The 24,457-nt window shown below is 46.2% G+C and overlaps 2 protein-coding genes across 3 annotated transcripts in view; both read left to right on the forward strand.

The window, feature by feature from the left end:
* The first annotated feature begins 7,236 nt into the window (after positions 1–7,236).
* LOC114871787 (homeobox protein OTX2-B-like) lies at positions 7,237–12,462 on the forward strand. Of its 2 annotated transcripts, none has more exons than XM_029178173.2 (6): positions 7,237–7,507; positions 7,612–7,763; positions 9,365–9,549; positions 9,809–9,920; positions 9,998–10,204; positions 10,787–12,462. In XM_029178173.2, exons 1-6 carry the CDS (start codon positions 7,252–7,254, stop codon positions 10,886–10,888), a joined length of 1,014 nt encoding a protein of 337 aa, XP_029034006.1. In that variant the 5' UTR covers positions 7,237–7,251; the 3' UTR covers positions 10,889–12,462. The 2 variants fall into 2 exon arrangements, with proteins under 2 accessions (XP_029034006.1, XP_029034007.1); XM_029178174.2 differs by having other exon boundaries at positions 7,237–7,492.
* Positions 12,463–13,486: 1,024 nt separating this feature from the next.
* The window catches only part of LOC114871757 (inactive tyrosine-protein kinase 7-like), a 38,534-nt gene continuing 27,563 nt past the window's right edge, over positions 13,487–24,457 (forward strand). Inside the window, exons 1-2 of the mRNA XM_029178072.2 lie at positions 13,487–13,712; positions 21,406–21,708. Coding sequence (XP_029033905.2) covers positions 13,670–13,712; positions 21,406–21,708 — 346 coding nt within the window. The 5' untranslated portion in view covers positions 13,487–13,669. The remainder of the gene's footprint in view (positions 13,713–21,405; positions 21,709–24,457) is intronic.

The following is a 24,457-nucleotide window of genomic DNA, read 5'->3' on the forward strand; positions in this document are numbered from 1 at the left end:
ATCATGGAGAAAGGAAAGTGAGCGGGAGAGGGGGAGGTGGGAGGGAGGAGGAAGAAGAAGAGAAGACCGGACTGGAATATATTTTTAGAGACGGACTGTACGTAACGCGGTGGTGAGCAAGCGTTGCCATCGCGGCTGGTAAGGTTGGTTCGCCTTCTCGATTCCAATTGGATCCCCACCGTGTCTCCTCATTGCCGAAGGTACCTCCCTAACCACGCCGACTTTTCACGAGCAGACGCGGTTCGGCATCGTTCGCTGCTTCGTCTCTCTTCGTCTTTACCCAACCGTGATTGCCTCTCTCGCTCGTCTTCCCCCTCTACTTTTTCGAGGGACCAGTTTCACTCGTCGACTGTAACCCCCTCGCCCTATCTCGCTTAGTCCTTCTCACCGCGCAAACGCGACCACGTCTCTGTCTCGCTCTCTCACGGCCTGACCAAGTTTTCCATCTCGTTCCGTTCGCGTACAGTCCGTCCTGGCTGCACCAATGGCTAAATCCCCACTCCTTCCCCGGTCGATCCCTTCCAGCCTCGAAATACCTCCCCTCGGCCCCTCCCCTCGAGCGAGCGGCGGTCCGGTCACCCGCGGCGAGAGCCGAGCGAGCAACCGAACGAGCGACCGTGCGCCCCCCTCGCGCATAACCCCTCGGCCAAGAGAGCGATCCGTAACAACTAAAGTTCTCGTGAAAAGTTGAGCCGGGCTCTCCTACGCCCTCCTGCTATAATAGCCGCGCTCGCTCGCTGCTCTCTCTACCTACCTAGTCTATCCCTGTCCATCTGTCCCGGGTCTGTCCCACATCCCGCATACGGAACGCCAGCCGACACGCCGCCGGAGCGCAGCTAGAGGGAAAGAGACAGACCGACTGACGGGACGGAGCGGAACGGCGGCGACCCACGGAGAAACGCGGTGTTAGAGTGAGAGGCTCAGAGGGAGACAGGAGGGTGATAGAGTGAGAAGGAGAGAGGAACGCGGCCGGATTAGGGAATAGAATAGTCATTATCGGTCTACATATCCGTGATATACTCTATCGGGCGTCCTCGTAGTGCAAAACGACGTGGCGCAGTAGCGACGAACGTGTGTGCCCCGTGCGACCCAACGACACCACCGACACCACCGACCGCATCACTGGATACACCTAACCTTTGTTTTCACCACCCTGTCGAACGCCACCGCCGGCACCGGTTCCATTTCGCCCATTCCTACCAGCCAGGATTGCACCGCACCGCACGAAACGAACAGCTCCGAGGAACATTCTACCCGCGAAACACGGGTAAGTACTTTTTTATTTATTTTTATAGTCCCTCCCGTCGAATATGTCGGAAGATCCACGGTGGTCTTCCTTGCGGGTGTGCGTTTCGTGACTGTCAGTTGTCGACGCGCGAGCTGTCCCTCTGATTTGTTTACGGCTCGTCGCGGATATATCGCGCGTATAAATCGTCGATCCGCGTGCTGAAGTTTTCAGCCAGGTTTAGAAGAAGATCCTGTTCAGAGATCGTTTCCGGTTTTCTTCCAACGGCTGGTCTAAGCATCGATAAAGATAGCTGAAACTGGCTGGACACGATTTACGTTCGAAAAACCTTGGGGAAAATATATCCTAAGCTTAGAAGATTTTCGTGATGTGTCAAAACATAAAAATCGAGAAAAAGTTTGGAGAATTCGAAGCTGATTAACGCGAACGTGGAATCCACCAGCGACGCATCTATCGATCCAATGTTTACCCGTTTCGTAACAGTGACTGGGCTTCCCTTGGCGGCTACATCGGAATCTCGTGATTTACGAGCAACCAGAATTCGCTGAAGCAACCGTTCTACGCGCGTACTTGGAGAAAATTGCAATTTCTTTCGTATGAAAAACAGTTCCTTTCGGAGAAACCTCTCTGCTATCCACGGTATCAATTTTTATTGAACACCGAATAGTCGGTATCTACGATTACTTTGTCGTGGTAAACGGGAAAAAATCGGGCCGTGCGAGTAGGAAGGGGAGACCCGACCAAACGAATCAACCAAATTCGGACGCTGCGGTGCGCGAAAACCTCGAAAATGCCGGCGTTTAATCGGCAAAGCGTACGCGGAAGCTTTCATCCAGCCAAAGAGGGAATATAAATTTGTGAGCGACCATACAGCTCCGAATACGCGTCGCAATATTCCCAAAAACCAAGAGAATTGTATTTTTTTTGCATTTCCCTTGCCTAGGATCACGAAAAAAAGTTCAACGAATTACAGTCGATTCGGAAATATCCACGTTTCGTTTCATAGCCGAACATAGAGAATCGAAACGGGTGCAATATTTCATAGGAAATTGAATGCGTTTCGTTTGTTGCTTTTCAAAGTAAACGACTCGAGAACTGGCTCGGTCTTCCGGCGTATATTGCAGCGACATAATGCGCGGAATTGAGGAGAGAAATTAATCCCGCGCGCGTTTTATTAATTATATTCGTGGGCGAGAGCTTTTTGTCAGGCCATCGACGAATCTTTGTTGTCACTCATCGGCTAAATAACCGCTCGACTCGCTTTCGGGAAAATTTTAATCCGCTCGTATTTCTTCCCCGCGTCAACGTTTTTATCGAGCCGCTCATGAAGTCGAGTGGAAAAAAGAATGGTTGTCGATACGACCGCCGGACATCCTCGAGATCGTCGATTTCGATGGTAAAACGACTGTATACCACCGATTCAATTTCAAATTTAAACTCTTCGTTTATCGTCTCGTTACAGTATTTCTTCCGTTTCGCGTTAATTAACGCGTCGACTGACCGCAGTAGAAATGGACGCGTATAGTCAGACGTATTCTACTTATTTACTCGCCCGGAACATTAATCTCAATATAAGAATATACTGAAAGAAACAACGATTTTGGAGGAAACTCGAATAACATTGAATGCAAAGGAATTTTCGCGGGAAGGTCGATTCGCGGCTGTGATTTTAGAACGAGGAGATTCGGCTCGAAAACGCCGGTGCCACGGCAGCGTGCCGGGAGAGTTGGCCAGCAGGATTTCCACGGAAATAATCTGCTTACGGTAATCTTCTTGGCTTGCCTCCCTCCCGGTTAAGGTCCGCCTTCCACGAGGAGGACCTTCGTCTCCTCGTCGCGTGTACGCGGTGGAGCGTCCTCGACGGGAGCGGAGAACGCCTCGAATCCTAGTCGGTGCCGGGATTTCGTACGTTTCGCGGAAACTCCATGCTTCCGTTTCATCGTTCGTTTTCAAACAGACCCTTATCGCAGTGTAATTGCCGGAATTGGCGAATTCAAACGCCTCCTAATCGGACAGTGTGTAATTCCTCGTGGAAGGAAGACCTCGAGTACCGAGTAAAACGTCGAAAAGTAATCGAGTTTCACGAGCTTCTGCGATTTTACTGTTTCGACACCCGATCGCGCGTGTATCGCTACTAAAATGGAACGAGTGTCGGAGGACAGGCGACGGTGGAACGACTCGCCTATCGTTTGAAAATTTCGAGGAAATTGGCTGGCAGGAATCGAGTGAGTTTCGTCGGTCGATCGTCGGTGTGGTTTTAGAGTAAAAGGGAGAGAATGAAAGCTGGAGAAGAAAGGAGACGGAAGAGAACTCGAAGAAAAGAAGAAGGCTCATCCCTGTCAGGAGGAGGGTACTGCAACCCTATTGGAATCTTTTTTTCTTCCAGCCAAGAATAAAAACTAACTACCCAAGTGAGAGAACAACCCTCGAAGATGGGTATATACGTACATATATACGTGTCTAGTTCGTAGCATTTCCACGGGAATTAAGTTTTACGCTCAATGAACGCGCAACAACGGCATCCCTCCGGCTAAATTGCATTCAATGCGAAGAGAACGTTTCCTCGTGACTACGCGGATGCCACCTCTTAAAGAAGGTATTCAAACCTACGAGATCCTGCTCTACCAGACGGTTCGCGGACAGCTTTTGTTCCGTGAAAAAGTCCACCCTCGACTTTGCGCCACCCAGACGCGACCTTCTTTCGACGAAATGGACGCGTTCCTATCCATTCGATCAATTCGATGCATCGCTGCTTCGACGCCACGTGACGCGTAAAGGTTTATTAATATTCATAGACGTCGACAAAATATGACCAGTTTAAAATATCGAGATACTTTGCGACAACCGGCAAGATGTAGGGAGGGAGTAGAATCGAGTACTTGATAAAATCGATTAATACCCTGCAAGAAGTTTCCGACTTTTCCCGGTACCATCGGCGCCCGGTACTCTCCTCTTCACGCACAGACTGTTCTACGTACGGGTACACGTCCATTGTAGACGCCAGGGAGCGACAGAGTGCTCTCCAGGAACAATGCGGTTGTGTGCAAACACTCGTGGAAACAATGCGCGGCCGGAACTTAACTTTCCACGTTGGCTTCGCCAGAGTCGCTCTCTCTCCTCGTGCACCACCGAATACAACTTTCCGGGAAATTATACCGCAGTCTACCTCGAAACTATCATCGAGAACTAGAGAATTCTATGGAAACCCGTCTGCTTTTCAAATACAAATCTTGCGTTCGTGTCGTGCCAAACATAGGGTTTTCCACTGCGTCGGTCAGCGTAATCGGCGATCTCTATCTCGTTGCAATCGAATTCGGAAAAACAACAATGAAAGCGTAGAGGCAGTATTGGTTCGTTCGATTCATAGATTGATGCACGCATCGACGAGTATCAGCGTATCAAATTCTTAAGCGCGAACGAGCGGGTGGTGCGCAATAATGGAGATTTAACAGTCATTAGGGACAACGTGCCGTTATATACGTGGATTGGTAACACAAAGTGTTTGTAGTAGGGCCAGATCGAATCGAAGGGCGAGGGTGGAAGCGCGGAATGGTCGGTAGTTGTAGCGGGAGATCGATTCATCGGGGGTGGAAAAGGCAGGCTTTCTCTTGGTCTTCCTCTCGCTTCTCGTATCTCTCTCTTTACGTTGTACAGCAGGCTCGTAGACTGCTCGAGGGCCCTCGAGGACCAATCGAGTGGCGACTTGGGCATTTTGTCCACACTTGGCGGCCCTGTAACAAGTGCATTGTCCTGTGCGCTGAACTGCACAAAAATAAAGAAACCTCTCTTGCCCGGCAAAGAGGTTCCTAGAGAATTCCTCACCCCGATTTCACAGCGGTCTTTTAATATCGCACCAGTGTAAATAAGTGCGCCAGCCACAAAGTCCTTCTCCTTCGTTCAACTACCCTTTTTGTTTCGAAAAGCACCCACCTATCCTCTGCCGCAGACCTCGAGATCAATTCATGATTCACGTTCTCGCGTGAACAATCTTCAGGTACTTAACTTTGCGGCTTCCGAAACGGCACACGTTAAGGTTTTAAAGTTTCTAGGCATTTCTTGAAAATTTCGCTGTTCGCCATTCGTTTGCGCGTTTTTCAGCCTCCACACCCAGCCGGTTGGCTTGTAACGAGTGCTTTGTGGCCAGCGTAAAGCGCAAGAGTGCACAAAGGTATAGGAGATTCGCGCCTGACTTGCTTCACGAGGACCCTCGACAGCGTAGCCGCCCTTTTCTTCGTTGGCCTTCTTTTCATAGCCAGCCAAATTTTAATATAGCCAGATCGGCTGAGGAGGCGTCACGGGGAAGCCTCGCGTTTTATGGATTCTCTTTCATCGGTCTGGAACTTCATTTCGCGGCAAGGATCCTCGGCGAAGATCGTAATTAAACGAGAAAATCATCACCGTTCCGTATTGTTTCGAGCTACCCGAGTCTCCTCGATTCTCTTCCTTTTTCGAAAATATCACCGAAGAGTACGGTGTACACCATGAAAATCGAGCACCAGTCGAGAGGATGTTTCATTCGTATCCGCGAGAAGGAACTTTCGCTCGAGTGCTCCGAGAAGTGCCCTTCTTTCATCAGGGAACTCGTGGTTCCGCTACACAGAAGCCATCGAAACGGAACAATGCTTTATTAAAGCGGGTTTATCGATGCGAAATTTCATTATGCGCAAGCGAACCCCGTTCGAAACGAGACCCACGAGCGTACCGCAATATTGCATCGGGAATGCAAATGAAAGTTGCGCTTCAAACTTTCGTCTCAGCTTGCGCGTTCGCGCGCTTCTTTGTCTCGCCTCGCTACCGATTGAGGTTCAATTATACGCCATTCTTTTCAAAGTTATCCGACAATTGTCAGTGTCGAAAACTAATTAAAACTGTTTAGCGTTTCCATTATTTTGTCCGTCCTCTGCAGATCGCGAATCGTATCGGAAATAAACGGCCACCTTCTGCGCGGCTGTCGTCATTCGATTGTTTTTCACGTCGCACATGTTAATTAACAACCGCTTAGCTGGTTTTAATCCGAAACATATGCCAAGCGGTGACCTCCCTTGCCCCTTTTGCCTCTAAGTACCGAAACGATATTCCCTTGGAACGACGACGGCGACGACGACGACTTGGAGGACGTCGCAGATGCGAAACGGGAGGGCAAATAAATTAATAAGGCCAGGTTGCGAAGGTGCGAGATCGAAAGCCGAGCGGTACCGGGCTCCGATAGAACGACGACGTTCTTGACTTTGTAATCGGAGAGGATAAAACGCGGCTTAAGCAGCGGCTAAAACGTAAAACGGAAAGGCTGACTCGACCGACGCGTCCAAGATCGGGCCCTTTTTCGAGCCGCTTCTCGGTTTTCGAGAGGACACGACGCGTTTTCGGAATTAACCACCTCGTTGTTCGTCTACGTGACGAAGCAACGGCTTCGAAGAGTGTCCGGGGAGTCGTGTTGCATCTTCTTCGGATTATCCGGCGACCAAGCCAGCTGCCAACCGCACCAACCTCGATCTTACATCCCCATCTTCCGCGATCGGTTTCGATATTCGTACGCAGGGAACTTTCCGTTAGCCGTGACTTCCGTTCCGTGCTTGGTGTCGCGTTGCGATTCTTCTAAGACAATCGTCGCGTCGGCCGAGAGGAAAATTACCACGTCATTCATCGAGTTAAGAATGTAAAAACGTTTGGCTTGGACTTTAAACTTTGAACCAGAGAAGTAGTAAACAAGTTGTGGGTCCAAAGTGTTCGAGCTTGAATATTAACGTGCAAACAACGGTCGACGTCGATCGCCAACTGACGCGTTTAAGTAGTGTAGGTAACCCGTGAGACAGAGATCATTCTGAAACTCGAAATTTGGCATCGATAAAATTGTTTGGAAATGCGCACGATGGAGTATCTAACCGGTACATTTGAATTTGAATTACAGAAGCAGAAGCGGGTAATTCGGTGGAGCGGAGGAGTTTCGCGTAGAGGCGGCCGCGAGGCGCGGGGGGGTGGTCGTGGTGGGGGCCGAGGGGGTGGTGATGTGGCCGAACAGCCTGGGCGGTACTTCCGGTTGCAGCGGGGGCGCCGGCGCCACCGATCTCGGGGGCCTCGCCGCCTCCACCACCTCGGCCTCCGATCTTTTCGGGCCCGCCGCATTCGGCGCGTCCGCGGCCGGGCCCTACGGTGCCCTTAAAACCAACCCTTACGTCAGTGCCCTTGGTATGCCACCGATCGAGGCTCTTCACACCACCATAGGCTACCCCGGTTGTACTCCTGCTGGTGAGTCCTACTACTGTGAGTGCCGTTCGTTATTTTATACTAATATTACTATCTCTATAAAAGAATATGTCTGTGATTTATTAAAAGTTTATTATAGTATATTAGAAATGTTGTTAAAGGTAATCCAAGAAAGCAACGAAGGGAACGAACGACGTTCACTCGGGCACAGTTGGACGTTCTCGAGGGACTTTTCTCGAAGACGAAATACCCCGACATTTTCATGCGGGAGGAGGTGGCAATGAAGATCAATCTCCCGGAATCGAGAGTGCAGGTATGTCGAAGCAACGTTTCTGTGTTGTTAAGAACGAAGGGTGCGTTAGCGAGAAAATAATAAATCTCAAATCGTGTTATACTTCAAAACAAATCTGTAGAAATGTATCAATTTCAAGGGTAAACCCCATCGAAGCTACCAACGCAAGTCTCAATTCCATTGCTAGTTAATGGTGTCTCGTTACCTAGGGGTAGCACTGTCGGCACGCGTAGACAGCATCGATTTACTGGACGTTCGTGTTTCCTGTGCCCCGACTGTTAACCGAGTTAGTAGTTCACCCTGTAAATACGAGAACCGTCGCTGTCCAGTATCAGCTTCTCGTTGAAAACTGTTCGATAAATTCCTGCGCTCGAGAATCTTTCTCAATACGAGCCGGTGTAGCTTCGAAAGAGGAAAGAACCGTGGCGATTCGTGGAATCGTTAACTTCCGACACTGTCACGAACGACTTCGTGTCGTCCGAATCGACTTTCGAAGCCGACAGGCAGCAAGAACGTGCCCGTGCATATTCCACCCTCATCAGAAGCGGAAAGGGCGCACCGCATCCGCAATTGCGGACCAGCGCACCTGGTCTCGGTCCTGTAAATGAATTGAATGGGTCCAACCAGACCCATAGTCTTCTGCACGTTCGTTGTCGACTGCAAAACCGGAGACTTCTTCTCTGTGATCGTGTTCTTTGACCCCTGTGCTGCTTTTCAATCAGCAGAATATAATGTATCGGTCAACACGACTAAGTTTCTTTTAATTCGATGCTACGAGAAGATGAGAATCATTTTCTGGATATTTATTTACCAGATATTCAGAAGTGATTTCACAAGCGATACTCGCGATCGGTAGCGTGTATACATATTTCAGCAGGTTGAAGATAGAGAATTCGTATTGAGTAAATAGAAATATAGAGCGGGGGTAGCAGCTTCAGTGGAAGAACGCGGGTTGCTCGTGTCGTTCCCCAGAAAATCCGTAGAAACCCAAGCTCACCTCTCCGCTTCTAACATTGATCGCGCAGGGCTTCTCTAGGCTCCTCTCCCTCTCCTCTTTGCTCTCACCTCACCTACAACCACTCTCCTCTCACTCTCTCGCCCTCTTGCCTCTTTATTCTCTATCTTCGTTCTTCCAATCGTTTGCTTCTCTCGCGTCCTTCTCCAGAGGTCGTTCTCGCGTTCTGGAAATCTAGCAGGGCGAACAGTGGATCGAAGGACGAGACAAGTTCGTCGGATGGCTTTGTAAAAATTTCAAATCAATTCTGGCAAAATAATTTGCTCTAGTTGTCGATGGCCGATCTGTTTGCTTTCCCGGTGATTTTGTCACGAACCAGTCGGATGCGAGGAGGTTTCCGTTCGCGTTACCGAAGCAGGCTTCATTGGTAATTGATAGTTGCGCCGGCGGTGCATTCCCTTATAATTGGCTATTACGCCAGCTTTGTGAAAAGCTTTGTACCGTTTCGTGCTCGTTTCTCCGAACAACCTCGCGTTTGATCGCAAAAACATGATTCGAAACCTGCGTAATTATTTTCTCCTTTTGTAGATTATACGTTTTTCGCGTGACTTTACACGGAGAACGATTTCTTCCCCATGTTTTATTCAATAATTGTGCCTGTGCGTAGGTGTGGTTCAAAAACCGCAGAGCTAAATGCAGGCAACAGCAGAAGCAGCAGCAACAGCAACAGGACAAGGCACCGAGGTCGAAGAAACCCTCGGGGAATCCGACCAACAATCCGCCCTCTGGAAAAAGTCCTTCGATTGCTACCACGCCCACGCCTGCCGCCGCGGTGCCTGCCACAACACCCCTGTAAATATCCATTAATATCTAGTTTTCACAGATAAACTTTGCCTTTAAGTCGTAATCTCTTTGCTTTAGATCATATTTCTAAAAAATTAGTATTTTCCAAGCGATAAACGACCCGACTATAACACCGTTCTCATTCTCTAACAAGTCCTTGTTCAAGGATTAAGTTCTGTTTAAAAAATCTCGTTAACAACAGTGCATAATCGTACAAGATATCAATCTATTAACATTCATTTTTTATAGTTGTAACTTGTGTGTGTAGAAGCGGAGGTACAGGTGGTTCAGCAGCCAGCTCGCCAGCTCTTCTCCGGGATTCCCCTCAGTACAAACCAGCGGGAAGCCTGCTTCTGGCAGCCAGTACGACCCCTCCGAGCGTAAGTTACCGACCGCGAACTCGTTTACCATCCGTCGATAAGAATGTCTGACCGTATTGCTTGGATTTCTCGTACAGTTAGGTGGAACGGTGTACAGTAGCGGCGGCAGCAGCAGTAGTATTTGGAGCCCAGCTGTGACGGAAAGCGGCGGGGGATTCCCGGGTGACCATCAGAGGTTAGCGTGGACAACAACCAGTTCCCAGCAGCAGTGCTACCAAAACTATTCTTCTTATTACACCAACATGGATTATCTGTCTCCCGCAACGCATCAACTGAACGTTGTGGTAAGCTCGGTTTCTCATTGCGCGCCAAAGTTGAAATTAGCTGTTCGTAAAACCGATACAGTGAAATCTCTCTAGTTGTCCCTTTGTTGCTCTGCTGACAGTGTCCATCGGTTTCGTTCTACGCCTATGTATTTTTCTAATCTAACTCTTTGATGAGAGTTAGAGTTTGGTAGTTTATAATAAAGCACTATAATTTTTTTAATATTAATTTTTTTACCTACGGATTTTTTATACATATTTACCAAACACGATATAATTTCGGTCATATTTACTTATTTTATGTACAAGGGAACATCCCCAATGCGAATTTTTTTTTCGTTCATATAGTCAAAATTATGTCATGTTTGGTCTCATTATCAGAAAATTTGTAGCAATATGTTAAAACAATTTATATGCAGAAAAATCTAAAAATAAGAAACTTAAACTGTTAATTTCTCAGCTGTTTCGGCTCTCATGCTATCCTTCTCTTTTACGTAAATCTTGTGTACCCTGCCCATATTGTCCACTTTCGCTTCTCAACTTACGGACAATTAGAGAGAATTTACTGTAAAGAGAAACGTCATACATGTGTTTTATCGACAGGATGGAGGAGGCAGCGGTTTGGACAATTCGTGGAGCAAAACGAGGGACGAGAGCGCATCGTCTTGGTTTTACAACAGCGCCGGTTGGGGCGATCGAAAGTGAACCTAAGAGTCTCGCTGATTGATGCAAAACATCAAGACTTTGGTACATATCATCGACAATAGATAAACGAACTCTGTGTCGCTGATTAAGCGACGTGAAACGCGGCCAAAGACAGTCTTCTTCGCGTTAATAGACATATCGTTACATTGCGAGCGTCGAGCTTCCGAATTCTTCGTTGCGTGATCATCGGGTGCGATATCCATTTTCTTGCGTTTGACGGAATCACGTAGCGAAATACTTTTCCTTATTTGTTTCGGGGATACAACTGCGATCAGCGCGATGTTTCGACGTGTTTCAAAGAGAAAAGTACCTATTTTATTTTTCAATCAAACTATAAAAACGTTGCTCGTTTCAGCCTTGAGAACTCTCGATAACCCCGTTGTTTAATAATCACAAATTTGTTTATCACTTATTTTGATTTGCAGCGAAATAGGTAAACACTCGACGCGTTTGATTTAGTTTCCCTTCGTTTATCGAAACGTGCAATCTGATTAGTTGTCGCGAAATGTTCACTTATTACTACACTAGTCATCCCGATGAAAATATTTCTGAAAGATAAACGATTTAAGACGGGAGCAGAATAAATTCGTGCATTTCGCGTTACGTTGCTTCGTCTTTTTCCGTGTGATACCGTTCGTATTCGTTACGGTAAACGTTCGTTATTGTCACGAATTTCTTTTGTAATTAATACACTGTGAAGAATCGATCGTTCGCCAAGAGGGCAGGCGACTTATTAATACCACTGATGTATATAATATAAATAGTCCTGCGTCGTTCGGAGAAATCAATGTAGTTAGCTGGAATTTGCAGGAAGCAACGAGAGAAACTGTAGATCCTTTTTGCTATCTTCGTTAAAAACATCCCAGCAAAACTTATGTACGTATACACAGGGTGATTCAAGAATAAATTATCGCGATTTGTGTTATTTTAAGAGTAGGAATATATATTTTTCTTCCTGTGTTCTTGTAGCACCTAAGGTATAGAACGATGGAGATTAATTCCTGAATCATCCTGTATACGAGGACAAGCTGATCATTTATGTACATATGTACCATTTTTCGGACGTATCTTCTGAACTGGTAAAATATTCAAGAAAACACTTCGATATTTGTTTTATCAATTGTAACGGACATTGATTCGATACCTTTGAGAATTATCCTTTCATCGTAATCCAAATTACCAGGGTATAGCTATCGAATTGAGGACTGTATTCGATCGGAACCGAAAAACGTCGATTAATCCTTTATATTTGTGGACCTGTACATAGGAAATACTCGCATCCGTGCTCGGGATGGGGTGTTTAGTTCCTCTTTTCATCGAACGAAATAATCATCGACATCTCCACGGACGCGAAACTTTGATTCAGCATACGTAATAGAAGAGACGAGGTGAAACATCAATATGTAAAGTGAGAAAAAGTATATAGTATAAATGTAGGGATGTAAGTAACGTGACTGTTTAGATTGTTATTATAAAATGCTATCGATAACGATACTACGACTATCGAGGGAGAGAACAACGACGACGTACGTGTCATAAGATATATGAAATAATATATTAAATTTGAATTGTAATCCTTGTCAACTTTTTCCCTCCCGAAAGATCCGAAACATTAAGAAACGCGTAGAGTTAGTAAATTTCAAAAATTCAAATTTTGCGCGCTTATCCGTGGGCGTGAACCCCGTCTGGAGGGGTCTCTAATATGGAGAACTACCCAAGTGTTACACTCACTTATTAATGAAACTTTGCCAGCTTTGCCAGCTAATTGTTTAAAAGATATTAACAAATACAGTTAGTTACTCCTTACATTCTGAAGTATGACAAACTCACACATACAACTCGCAATTTAGAGATCCACGGTTCAAATCCTTGGTTCCCAACATTTTTTTTTTTAATGATAATTTGTCTCTTTTTGAATAACTATTACATAAAAATTATCAATAAAAAAAAAAAAAAAAAATTGTTGGGAATCAAGGATTTGAACCGAGGACCCTTAGATTGCGAATCGTGTGTTTAACCACGCAGCGGGTCCATGACTCGGAATCTGAAGGTCCTCGGTTCAAATCCTTGGTTCCCAATAATTTTTTTTTTTTTTTATGATAATTTTTATGTAATAGTTATTCAGAAAGAGACAAATTATCATTAAAAAAAAAATTTTGGGAACCAAGGAGTTTGTCATACTTCAAAATGTAAGGAGTAACTAACTGTAATTGTTAATATCTTTTAAACAATTAGCTGTCTGCCCCCAAAAAGGGGTATAGGCATGTTCAGCTCGACGAGCTCTACAAGCTGGCAAAGTTTCATTAATAAGTGAGTGTAACACTTGGGTAGTTCCCCTAACTATATCGCCAAATCCGCGACGTTTGCAGCGAACGCGGTAATCGCAATTAATCGGAACTTCGTTTATTGACCTGGTTAGCAACAATAAATATCTACAATCGGTAAATTTATAGGGGAGTCCAGATTCAGGTGCCCTCTGGCGAGGACAGCCTGACGAAGGAGGTCGGTTGCGACCGTGAACCCTCGGCGAGCAGGGGTCGCTCCGAAGCGGCGTGGGTTAGCGGCCTTCAGTATCGCGCGTCGTTTCGTGGTGTTCGGTTCGTTCGTTCTCGTTCCTCGTGCAAGTGTGTTCATTTCTTTTGGCAAGCATCGAATCGAAGGGAATAGAATGACAGCGACGTGAAGCGTTTGGAGAAACGGGATCGTCTTTCTCTCGCTTTCACCCCTCGAGTGATTTTCGTAGCTGCGCGTTTCATCCCCTTTTGGACAGTGTCGTAAAGGATGCGGCGGCTCGAACTAGCCACGCTTATTCTCATCTGCATTCGTGAGTACACCATACACGCAAACCGATTCTTTTTCCCATGGTTTTCTTAGCCGGCTGCTCTTGGGTGCAATGAATCATGGGAACGGAGAAAAAGGAAGGCACGGAAAGAGGGATGCTATTATAGACGGAAACATCGCTCCGTCTCTCGGTCGTCGATTCGTTCACCCTCACGGTTCTTCAACGAACCTCCGCGCCTCTGTTTCCTTTCTTCTTTCACCGGCTGTGCTATAATTACGGTTAATTGGGCCTGACTGCTGCGACTACGAGACAAACGACCGCTTTCGATAATTTGCCTCTTCCATTCCCCAATCTATGTGTCGTAACGTTCAATCGACAGGTTTATGCGAGATTTTCTTTCCTTCCCAATTGCTTGCTACTTTCTAGACCACTTGAATATCTGGTTATTGCCTTTTTATCGATGTATCGCTCGATAATTTCGCATCCCTCGATGAGCCCCTTTCACCAGACTTGCTGGAAATCAAGTTGAAGCTCAGCCACGTTTATTCGACATCTTATATTCCAGCTTATTTGAAATATTTAAAGATGCAACAAATAATTTGGACAATTTTCACTTTGAAACTGATCTCAAGCACAACCTAGACTTGTTTGTCCGAGGATTTTTATTTATTATAAATAAATCTGGCTTTCGTTAATGAACCGTTCGATAATTTCGCGTCTTTCGATAAGCCTCTTATTCGGCAGACAAGATTACTCGAGAGTTTTTGTTTAATTTGCGTTTAATTGGTTGTAACTTTCTAAGCTGCTTGAATATTTATAAAGCAATAGTCGTTTTCGTTAATGTATCGTTCGATAATATCGCGTTCTTCGGTCAGGTATCTCGTTCGGTAGATTCCGAAACCAGTCGAGGCCCAACCCAGACGAGTTTTTTCATAAATTTGTTTTTAATTAGTTGTAATCTTCTAGGCTTCTTATGAATATTTATACGAAATACATTGCCATTTTCATTAACACATCATTAGATAATTTCATATCCTTCGATCTGCTCCGAAACCGACCTAGGCCCGAATTAGACACGTTTAATTAAACTCTCTTTTATTTATCTCTAATTGATTCCAGCTTTCTAAACCGCATAAATATTCATCCCCTTTACCATACTCCTCGATAAAGTAATTCAAGCCCAATTTTATCTTTTTGAACGATTATCTTTCACATCGCTACACCTTTCGCTAACTTGGCATTGCTGAATTCTCCCATTAAACAGACTCCGAAAACATCTATAAATCAATCAAATCCCCTGTGAGGGCTATCGAACGTCACATTGTCTCACTGCCAGAGTCGTATCGATGACCCTTTATCGCGATCGTCGAATCCTTTGAACCGTTCCAAAAATAAAAGAAGAAAAAAAAATGAAAAAGGAAAGGGAGGCTCATAGCTCCAATTTGCTGTCGGCCGAATCGGTCGTGCCGATCTCACGTGCACCGCTACGAAATTCGACTTCGGCATCGACGACGATGTTTCCAATAGCGGTGGCTGGTGGTGGTGATGCTGGCGATGGGTGGTTCGGGTGGAGGCTATGGCCTCTCTTCGCTGCCTGTGGATGCCGGCCGGCAACCCGGTGCTTCTCTTTCTCTCTCCTTTTGCCTCTCGAAGAGAAGAGAACCGGTTCGATAGCCATGCACACCTAGAAAGCGAATATACGCAGACTCGCGACGGTAAAGGGGGGCCATATTACGTATCCACCTACCTAATATCGACGGTAAGGTCGTATATGCGGCTACACGTGTAATTAGTAGTTCTACCTGCAGGGAGAGTAGAAATTGGTCGGCAAGGAATCTCTCCGGAACGTTTATTTATAACAAAATATAAAACGAGAACAAGTGTTTCCTATCAGATTCAGAATTTCTCGAGGGAAAGCAACTGGTTGGGTATCCTACTCGAATCAGATCCCGCGATTTATAATCTGGAGTAACCCGGTTGCAAAGCATCTTTCAGTTTTATTTTATTTATGAAATACAGCGTAATCGAAAGCGATGGTCGATGGATGGGTCAGAGTATTATCCCCTTTCCCAGCTTTGGCTCCACTTTTCCTTTCTCCGCCTGTTGCCCCACCGGCCACTTGGCTATTCATCTTGGTCCGGTGCTCCTAATTACACGTCTCGGGTTACGGATGAGAACGACCCGTCCCGTCGCGCCGTTCGGAGACGTCCTGTGCCCTGAAAAGGGGTACCAGTACACTCTGGTACTTTTTTTTCCACGTTGCTTCTTCCTCTCTCCTTCTCTCTCTTCCTCTCTCGCTGTAGGTTCTTTTTTACACTGGTTGCCACTAAAGGCCCTTTGTCCGTGGGCCGGCGTGCGCGGCTATTTTATACGCCGAATGTTATTCAGCCCCGGAGTTGCTCGGTGTGTGCAACCTCTTTCTCCGTTTTTTCTCTTTCTCTGTTTAACTCTTGCTCCGCGTAGCTGGTACACAGTACACAACGCGACGAAGACGCGGGTACGAGGGGTGCGGAGGGTCGAGGAGGTACCAAGAAAAATTGTATTAGCCCTTTGATCCCTTCGCTGGGTGGAACGGCTCGAAAAAGAGAGGGAATAAAAGCGGAGGCCACGCGTAATGCGGCTATTTACGCATAAAGAGCGAAAACGACGCGCGTGTTTTCCACGGAGCCACCGTGATACACACCGTGCCAGGACAGGTCACGCTCGCTTCGCTTCCTTCTGCGCGCCCCTTATCAAAGCTCCTATTCTCCTTCTTTCACCTCGCACCGCGATTCGCCGACGTTTTACGTTTTGCGTTTTCGTCACGGAAATTGTAATCGCTCTGCAGCTTCTTTTGTCGAAGCATCCGGCTAAGGAACGAACGGCTTAGGCGATTAAACAACAGGGTTTTCGTCAAAATTTAGTGTTCTATATAAAAAAGAACTACTCAAGAAATTTAGTCGATAGAACTCGTTTGAAAGGGTATGTCACCTGCTCGCTCGTAAATATTTGAAAGCCATCACCTGCGCTCGGCACGCATAGCGTTTATCGTCGAATATCCAAAAGTATTTATGGTATTTTCCCATGAAATAAACAAACAGATAAATATAGCAGGAAACGTCGAAGGCTCGTAAACGCGATAATCGCAAAAGAGTTCGAGAACGGTCACGGCGAACAGATAGACGGTATCGTTGTTTGATACCGAAATTTCCGTTCCCCGGCAGGAAATGGCTCATCTCTCGTTGCTTCTTTCTTTCTATTTTCCATCGAATTCGACGATGGATCGCGTGGGTCGTCTGAAAGAGCATAAAACGCTTGGCCGCGAACGAAAGCAGCGTTTGATGACCCGCGTGCAACGCAAGAGACGCGGATAATGTGCATATTTCGAGAGGCGACGAGCAGCTACCGATAGGCTTTCTTTGAAATTTGCTCGCGCGTTCTCATTATACCGTGCGAGACTGCTGGAATGCGCCGCGCCGAGGCCGCTCGATCGGCCTTTTCCGTTCGACGAAATCCCTTTGATTCCTTCACGTGAATGCCACCCTCGCCCTGTTCCCTGTATCCCTATTTCCATCGCGTTGCTCTCTCGATTTTTCAATTTTTTACACGAGTACCTCTCTATCGCTTTTCTACGTAGCGAGGTGTTTCCTTTTCTAAATTTACCAATCGTCCCTCTGTGAAAATTTTCATTCCTCCCACGTGAATGCTTCCGTTTGTTTCAATGCTTTTAATTTTTTTACAGTACGAACAGTTCTTAAGAACGTCACGTAAGAAACTTTACTTTTAACGACTCGCCATAGAGAATTTGAAGCGCGAGGGTAGCGATAATTTCGCGGTGTCCTCGCTTTTGTATTTATTACCGCGAAGCGCGTCAGAGTGGCGTCACATTTTTTTTTTCCTCGCTGTCAAAAGGGCGTCGGTACTCTAATTCTCGTCAAGTCTGATCCTCGCACTTCCCATCCCTTCGGTGTTTTCTTTTCCCTCTTCCTTGGCCACCTCTCCTTTCTCCATCATCATCATCTTCTTCGTCTTCTGCTTTGCCTCTTCTTCTTTTTTCCACGGTTTTTTCCCCTCCCCTCTCCTTTTTTTTTCCTTAAATAAGACCACGACTTACTCGCGTCTTGTCTCGACGCCCCGGTACGAAGAAAGGAGGCTCTCAGCGCGCATTCAGAATCGTGAAAAACGTCGTCCCGAGAGTGTGAATTTCACGGTGCTAGGGAGCGTCTGGAAGGCGGCACTGCGGACACAATTTGCGACGGCGTCGTGCAACGCCGCCGGTGGCCAGGACCCCGTGAAAATATTACGCAGACTCCGCGATGCCACGCTGAATTTTCTTCCTTTCAACGGCGTACAAACACGGTCCGCCGCGACTTTTGTACCGCGTCGCGAGTAAATCATGTCCGCGTAGCTCCCTGGCCGCGAGCCGCGATGCACCCTATGAATTATGTATCCGTGTGCATTAAACTCTCCGTGAACAGTCTCTAGTTTTTTCCCCTGACCCATCTTGCAGATGATTTTTCTTCGGTACGGAGAATGTTTAGGCGGTTTTGCTGTTATAACGCGGACGATCGACGCGCTTGTAGAAGCATTTGTAAAAAGAAGATTGCGATGTATTAGGAAGTGGCAGGTATCGTCGAGTAGTCGACGGGAAAGGCATTCGGCTAATGATTTTTCGGTTTTAACGAGCGAGTCGTTAGCGTGAGAGGTTCTCTGTGTAACGAAAGCGGTAACGAAAAGATTTCGACGCGTAACGAGGCGAGTTCCGCTCGTTGGGATAGAAGTTTGCCTCCTTTATCCTCGGCTCGTCGAGAGATTGCGCGTCGCGAATAATAACGTTGTCCAACAACCAATTCCTCCTTCGATATATGTACACTTTTCATAGGGTTCTATGCGCTGATTGTTTAAAAAGGAGAATTTATTCGAACGCGAAAAATGAGATGAAAAGTTGAAACTTGTTAGACGGTGTAATTAAACGTGAATAACTGCTACCGCGAAGTCTCTTCTTTCTCTTTCGAAAAAGAGGGACCTCTTAGTGCTAGCCGAGAAGAAAATAGCCTCGTTCGCTGCGCGCTTTGAAGTTCACCGGAAGCGGATCAACCGTGGAAGAAAAAGGGACGACCTTTGCGATGCGCTCCGTGGTTTACGAGTCGAACACCGTTGAAAATCATCTCGCGCGTGTCTCTGCGAAAGCGTGGACGTATCGCTGGCTAGCATCGCACACGCACGGAAATGCAGCGACGCACGGAAGCCGAAAAGTCGAGCCGTGCCGAGCCGAACCGCTTGTGTAAACGCCGTAAAGCAGCGCGAGCAGCTGCACACCCGTCCGACCCAACGAGACGTTTGCTTCGGGGAGGAAAGTAATCTCGAGAGTAGGTCGTAAAAGCGATCGTTGTTTACCCCGACGGGGAGGTTTCCAGGATCGTGGACCAACGATCGTGCGTTTTCTTTTTTTAGGATTCGGTTGCCCCTCGCGGATAAACCAAAGCATCGACGAAGAACCGTCCTGTGTTGTCTCTTCTTCGGCTGGTGCGGTCTGTGTACACAGTATTTGAAAGAGGGAGGGAAATCGGCTCATTACGTTCACGATCCGCTAGTGAACTTTTATTGCCGCTACCTAGCAGACCCGGGGAGAATTGAAGTTATATCAGATGATAGATTATAGTAATAAATGTGATGATTCTTCCTTGATCTTCGTGTGGTTATTTCAATGGGATAGTCGAGATTTTTAGGATAAAATTAGTATGAAACATAACTACATTTTAATGATAAAGAAGGAAATAGAGGTGAAATTTTACTGAGAATTACGATGTCGGTCGGTGGAACAGGCAGTGTCGTAAATTACAGGTTCCTTCGGGGCCATGTTTCTCTCACCGCAGAGTCTTAAGGGTTAATTTTCAGCCAGAGCGAGATAATGACAGGGTGTGCAAAGGACACGGTTGAAATTTGAAAACGATGGAAAGATCCGGTCGTCGGAGCGGAGGGTTTACCTGACCCGCCTGACCAGGCCCCCGAGCGAAGGTAAATAAAAGAGCGCAAAGGCCCGCCTGGGATAGATTTATGGCCAGGTATTATGGATTCGAACGGTCGTGGTTAACGGTTCAAATATGCGGCGCTACGAATCGTATGGGATTCGGGGTATCGCGAGGAAGGCGTGAAAATCGTTTCGAAATAGAAAGAGAGGTAACCTATATGGAACCTCGATTACTGGAACACCTCGTACATTTGACACTGACGGTGAAAGAGTTAATCCAAGCACAATGGTGTTTGCAAAATCGGTGGCGGTGGTTGTACGGTTTCGAATCGCGAGTCGATTTTCGCGTCGCGCTTTTCACTCGCTCTTTTTTGCGAGGCGCAGAAGCGGACCGAAAAAAATATGCTCAGGCAGATGATTCTTGTTGCAGCCTTTTTTTCCATCCCTCTTTCTCTGTGTATCTGTACGTTCTTCTCTGGCCGCGCGCGTCGAGCATGCTCGTACAATGTGGTTCGTTTAATTTGCACAGACGACTATTTGCAGCTCGTTCCCGGCGTTTGTTCGACAAAGTCGCGGGTACGTGAGCTTTTCCGCATACGTGCCGCTGCGAATCGCGAACGGGCGATTACAAAATAGCCAGACTGCTCGCTTTATCTCGACGGAATGTAACTTAAAGCGTTTCTGAATTCTCCGTTGATTCGTGTTGCGCGTGTCTGCCTTTGTTTCCAACTGCGAAGGTATTCACTCGTAAAGGGGTACTGTGAACGAAGCGGATTAATCAATTAACGCGTTACCTGCCTCGACGGTTTCAGGTGACATTCTTGATAAATAATTCATCCGTTAGTTACTTCCATTTTCTAAAGGGAAATAATTGTGGCTGAACATTAATTCAGTCTATCCTGAATACGACGACGTATATATACGGTGCTTGCAACGGAATGGTTATTGTATACGTTCTAATCTCTGTTCCGTCAAAGGATTACGTTAATAAGCGCACCTTACCAAGATAAACGCTGCTTTCGATCAAATTTACGATCGCTATACCTAAGCGAAATGGAAGTACAGAAACGTGAACGCGACTCTCCATGGAAAACACCTGCCGTACATTTCACGAATATCGTTCGCGGATTCTCGCTTCCCTTTGCTTTCCTTTTTTTTTTGCATTTTTTTTCCTTTTTTTACTTCCTCGACGAATCGTCGATATTCACGGCAATCGGTAAATTGTGCGGAATTACTCCAGGGAGATACATCTACGTTTGTACCTGGAAAACTGTGGGGAAGAGCTATCGCGAATCGATGTAAAATCGCGAGTGAAACGGTAAAAAAAAAAAATTGCATTAAACGGTGCATCGCGAAACAAGGAACATCGTGTCAAAGGAAGATTTTTATATCCACGGAAATCAAAGGATCTCGGTAACAATACTATTGTTTCGTGCTAATTATCAATCGGCTTAATGAGGCCTTCGATCCTGTTAGGACACATTTTAAACCGCTCCCTCGACGCTGTTTATCGCTTGATTGTATCAAACCCCTAATAATTAGTGGATTTTTAATCACGAACCGCTGACAGCCGTCTCGTTTCTCGTAATGTGTAATAAAATCAGGGGTGTTGGACTGGAAATTTCGAGATAAAATCGATGCGATGACAACCCTTTGTATCGTCGGATCTCTGTCTCCTGTAATTTGATATCAAACAGTCCGGATTTACAGTGAGCGTAATATATATTCTAACATAAAAAGTGGTTTCATTGTATCGTCTAACGTTTGATCGATTTGTTTGCACAGTGGCAGCGGTGTTCGGCCAGGATGGTGACCTTTATTTCTCGGTGAGCCCTGGAGAGCATACGGTCGTCGAGGGATCTCCAGTTCGTCTGAGATGCGAGGCGCAGCCGAGTTCCCAGGTCAAGTACTCGTGGAAAATCGACGGCCAACCGCTTGCACCGAGTCCACGGCGACACCAGCAGGGCGGAGACCTTCGTATCACTAGGGTCAACCGTATCCTCGACAGTGGAAACTTTGCTTGTGTAGCCACTCACGAGGAAACTGGATACTCCATCGAGAGTTCGCCTACCAAAATCGACATTCAATGTAAGTTACTTTTTTCTCATTTTACTTAGCGAATAAAAACTTTCATAACGAAATTGGTTTTCGGATCGAATGGCGAAGCGACGTACAATATGTATTGCAGAATACATGCACGTAACAGAATAATTACGCTTAAACTACCAATTAATTAGCGTTAAAATTTCCGAATGTCCTTAATGATCTGTTAACGGGATACGCGATTACTTTAGTAAATCGTTATCGAATAAAAAAGTTCAATCGTCTAGTTGACGCGTTTTATCGCGCGACACACGGTGGGTTTTTTTTAACGAGCGCGTACAGCAGCATTTAATTAATAACGCCCTCGACGAATGAGACCATCGAGAGATTATCGCGTAGCCGTGAAGAGAGGTCGGGAGCGGTCCCGGGTGTTCGTCGGCGACCGGCGTCGAAACCGACAAACCGATATAATCCTGCGTTCACGCTCGCGTTGGTTAATCGACAAAGTGCGTGAGCTTGCGGCTACGAGAGGACAGTTTCTGCGAGAGCGTCGCCCGAGGGAGTCGAAGCGACGCCAGGATAGATCTCTGGCTACGTTATTCTCACGGCACTTTTTAATCGCCCTTTCTCCGCAAAAGCGCAGATCAAACGTTTGCTGCGCAAAAATTACACGAGTCGAACTAAAGAGAGACAAACGAAACCGAACGGGGAACGAACGAGAAGGGAATCGAGAGTAGGGTGATGATATTGAAAACAGAAGGGATACGAGATGAAAATTATACAGAAAACGTTTTATTTTTTTTTAAATAAATAATGTTAGCAGGGAAACAAATAAAGGGTTGATAGGTTAACAGGAAAATAAAAATTCAACGGTGAATTTCGCCAGTTGTTTCGACGTATTCGCTGCGCCACCCCTTCCATGCCCCACCCCAATTATTCGCCAAAGCGACATTAATTAAGCAAGATAATTTGCTGTTGAACCGAGCTGCCCAATATGGCGTCCGTCGATGACTGCTGGTCTCCGCGCAGCCCGTTCGTTTTAATGATTCGAAAACGTTGAAGGGTTTCCGGCTACGAGAACGTAAATTCCACGACGACGATGACGACGATCTCGACGTCGAGACGAGTCGAGCGGGACCGAGAGTGAGAGTAAGACGAAAAGAAACAGAACGGAAAACGAAGAGGAAGAGGAGTGAAAAATATATAATGTTACCCGCGAGTTGGTACCACTTTTTCCCTCCGTTTTCTATTTGTAAAACGCAACAAAATGGGTGCTTTCCGCTGGCAGGACGAAGGGGAACGAATTAAAGGGACGAAATAAATGTACGCGCCAGCCAGGGTGGGGTGAGGAGGCGCGGATCGAATGAATAATGAAGAAATTTGCAAAAAAAATACAAGGAAAATAATGAAAGTACATATTATTAAATCGGGGAAACGTCGAGGACGGACGAAGAAGAGAGAAATAGTGTTGAAACGTTGGTCGCTGTTGCACGGGGGTTGTGCAGGGTGTATAAGGGTGGTGGGAAAAAAAAGAGAGAGAGAGAAACAACGTCAGGGCGTCGTTAGCGGCCCAGCACCTCGTTATCATGTATCGTTTCGTAATTATTATTACACGCTGCTGCCAACCCGGTGAAGTGCACCGAGCCACGAGTACATTTAGCGCGTGCTTAATACCCGTCGCCTGGCTCGATTCCTTTTGATAATTGCGATAAATATAATAATGATAATGACGATGGAACGTTTTCTTCGGGCCCGCCATCCACGCCGGGAGACGTTTTCCTGCCTCTTTCGCGTCGAATGAATTTTCGTCTAGTCGCCGTCTTTCTCATCGTCGCGTAATTCCGTCGAACTGAACGACCCTTTTCATATTTCCGATTCCTCCGATGCACTCTCCAACCGGGAAAACCACTTCCCACGGATAAAATGCCTATAACTTGTCTAACGTTTACTTCTGTTTCTCGTTTGATTAATTAAATCGCGTCTGGAAACTCACGAGATATCGATCTTTGCGTGTTGAATATCGATGGGGCGGTTTCAACGCATGCGATTCCACGAGTTTGATTTTAGTTTCAATTATGACATCACACATGTGAGTTCACTGACTAATTAAATGGAATTTAATATGGAAAATTTTGCGAATATTTAGAATATGTGTGGTATGTTGTTGCCACGCATTTGCGAATAAAACGGTTCCGTGAATATTTCCGCTCTGACGACGACGATGACGACGATATTAGAGAGTCGTTTTCAAGCTGTTTCGTTGAAATTTTAACAATTCCGAGCGATAAAGTTGGTCGGGACATCTTGTGTGTTTTGGAAGCGCATTCGTTTCAGTTAATCCTTTAGACACGCTTTAATTCCCGAAATCTCTCTGTGCATAGCGTATCCAGGTGCATTTTAATCCCATTAAATGGAACGTCCACGCGTATTTCCGAAATTCTAGCAGACATGTTTTTACAGAACAACGAAAATATGTTTTCCAGTTTCCACGGATTTTCGCGATCGTTGTTTACTATCTACTCACTATCATTTATTGTTATTCAGGAAAATGCCCTTATTAGTTTAATTTAAATTAGTAGCGCCGATAATCAAGTGAATGAAATATATGAAATTCGAGGAAAAGGATATTTATTTCCCATTTGCATTTTCCAGAACAGAAAATACGCAATTGAACGGACGGATTCCGAAAGAATTTCGCGATATCGAAAAGCGCGACGTCGGGGCGCGAACCCCGTGTTTTCAACCCTCGAAAGGTCGAGCGTCTGACGAGTGATCTCTCGAACACGCCTGGCGA

This window comes from Osmia bicornis, chromosome 13 (assembly GCF_907164935.1).
Source record: "Osmia bicornis bicornis chromosome 13, iOsmBic2.1, whole genome shotgun sequence".
Classification (NCBI taxonomy): domain Eukaryota; kingdom Metazoa; phylum Arthropoda; class Insecta; order Hymenoptera; family Megachilidae; genus Osmia; species Osmia bicornis.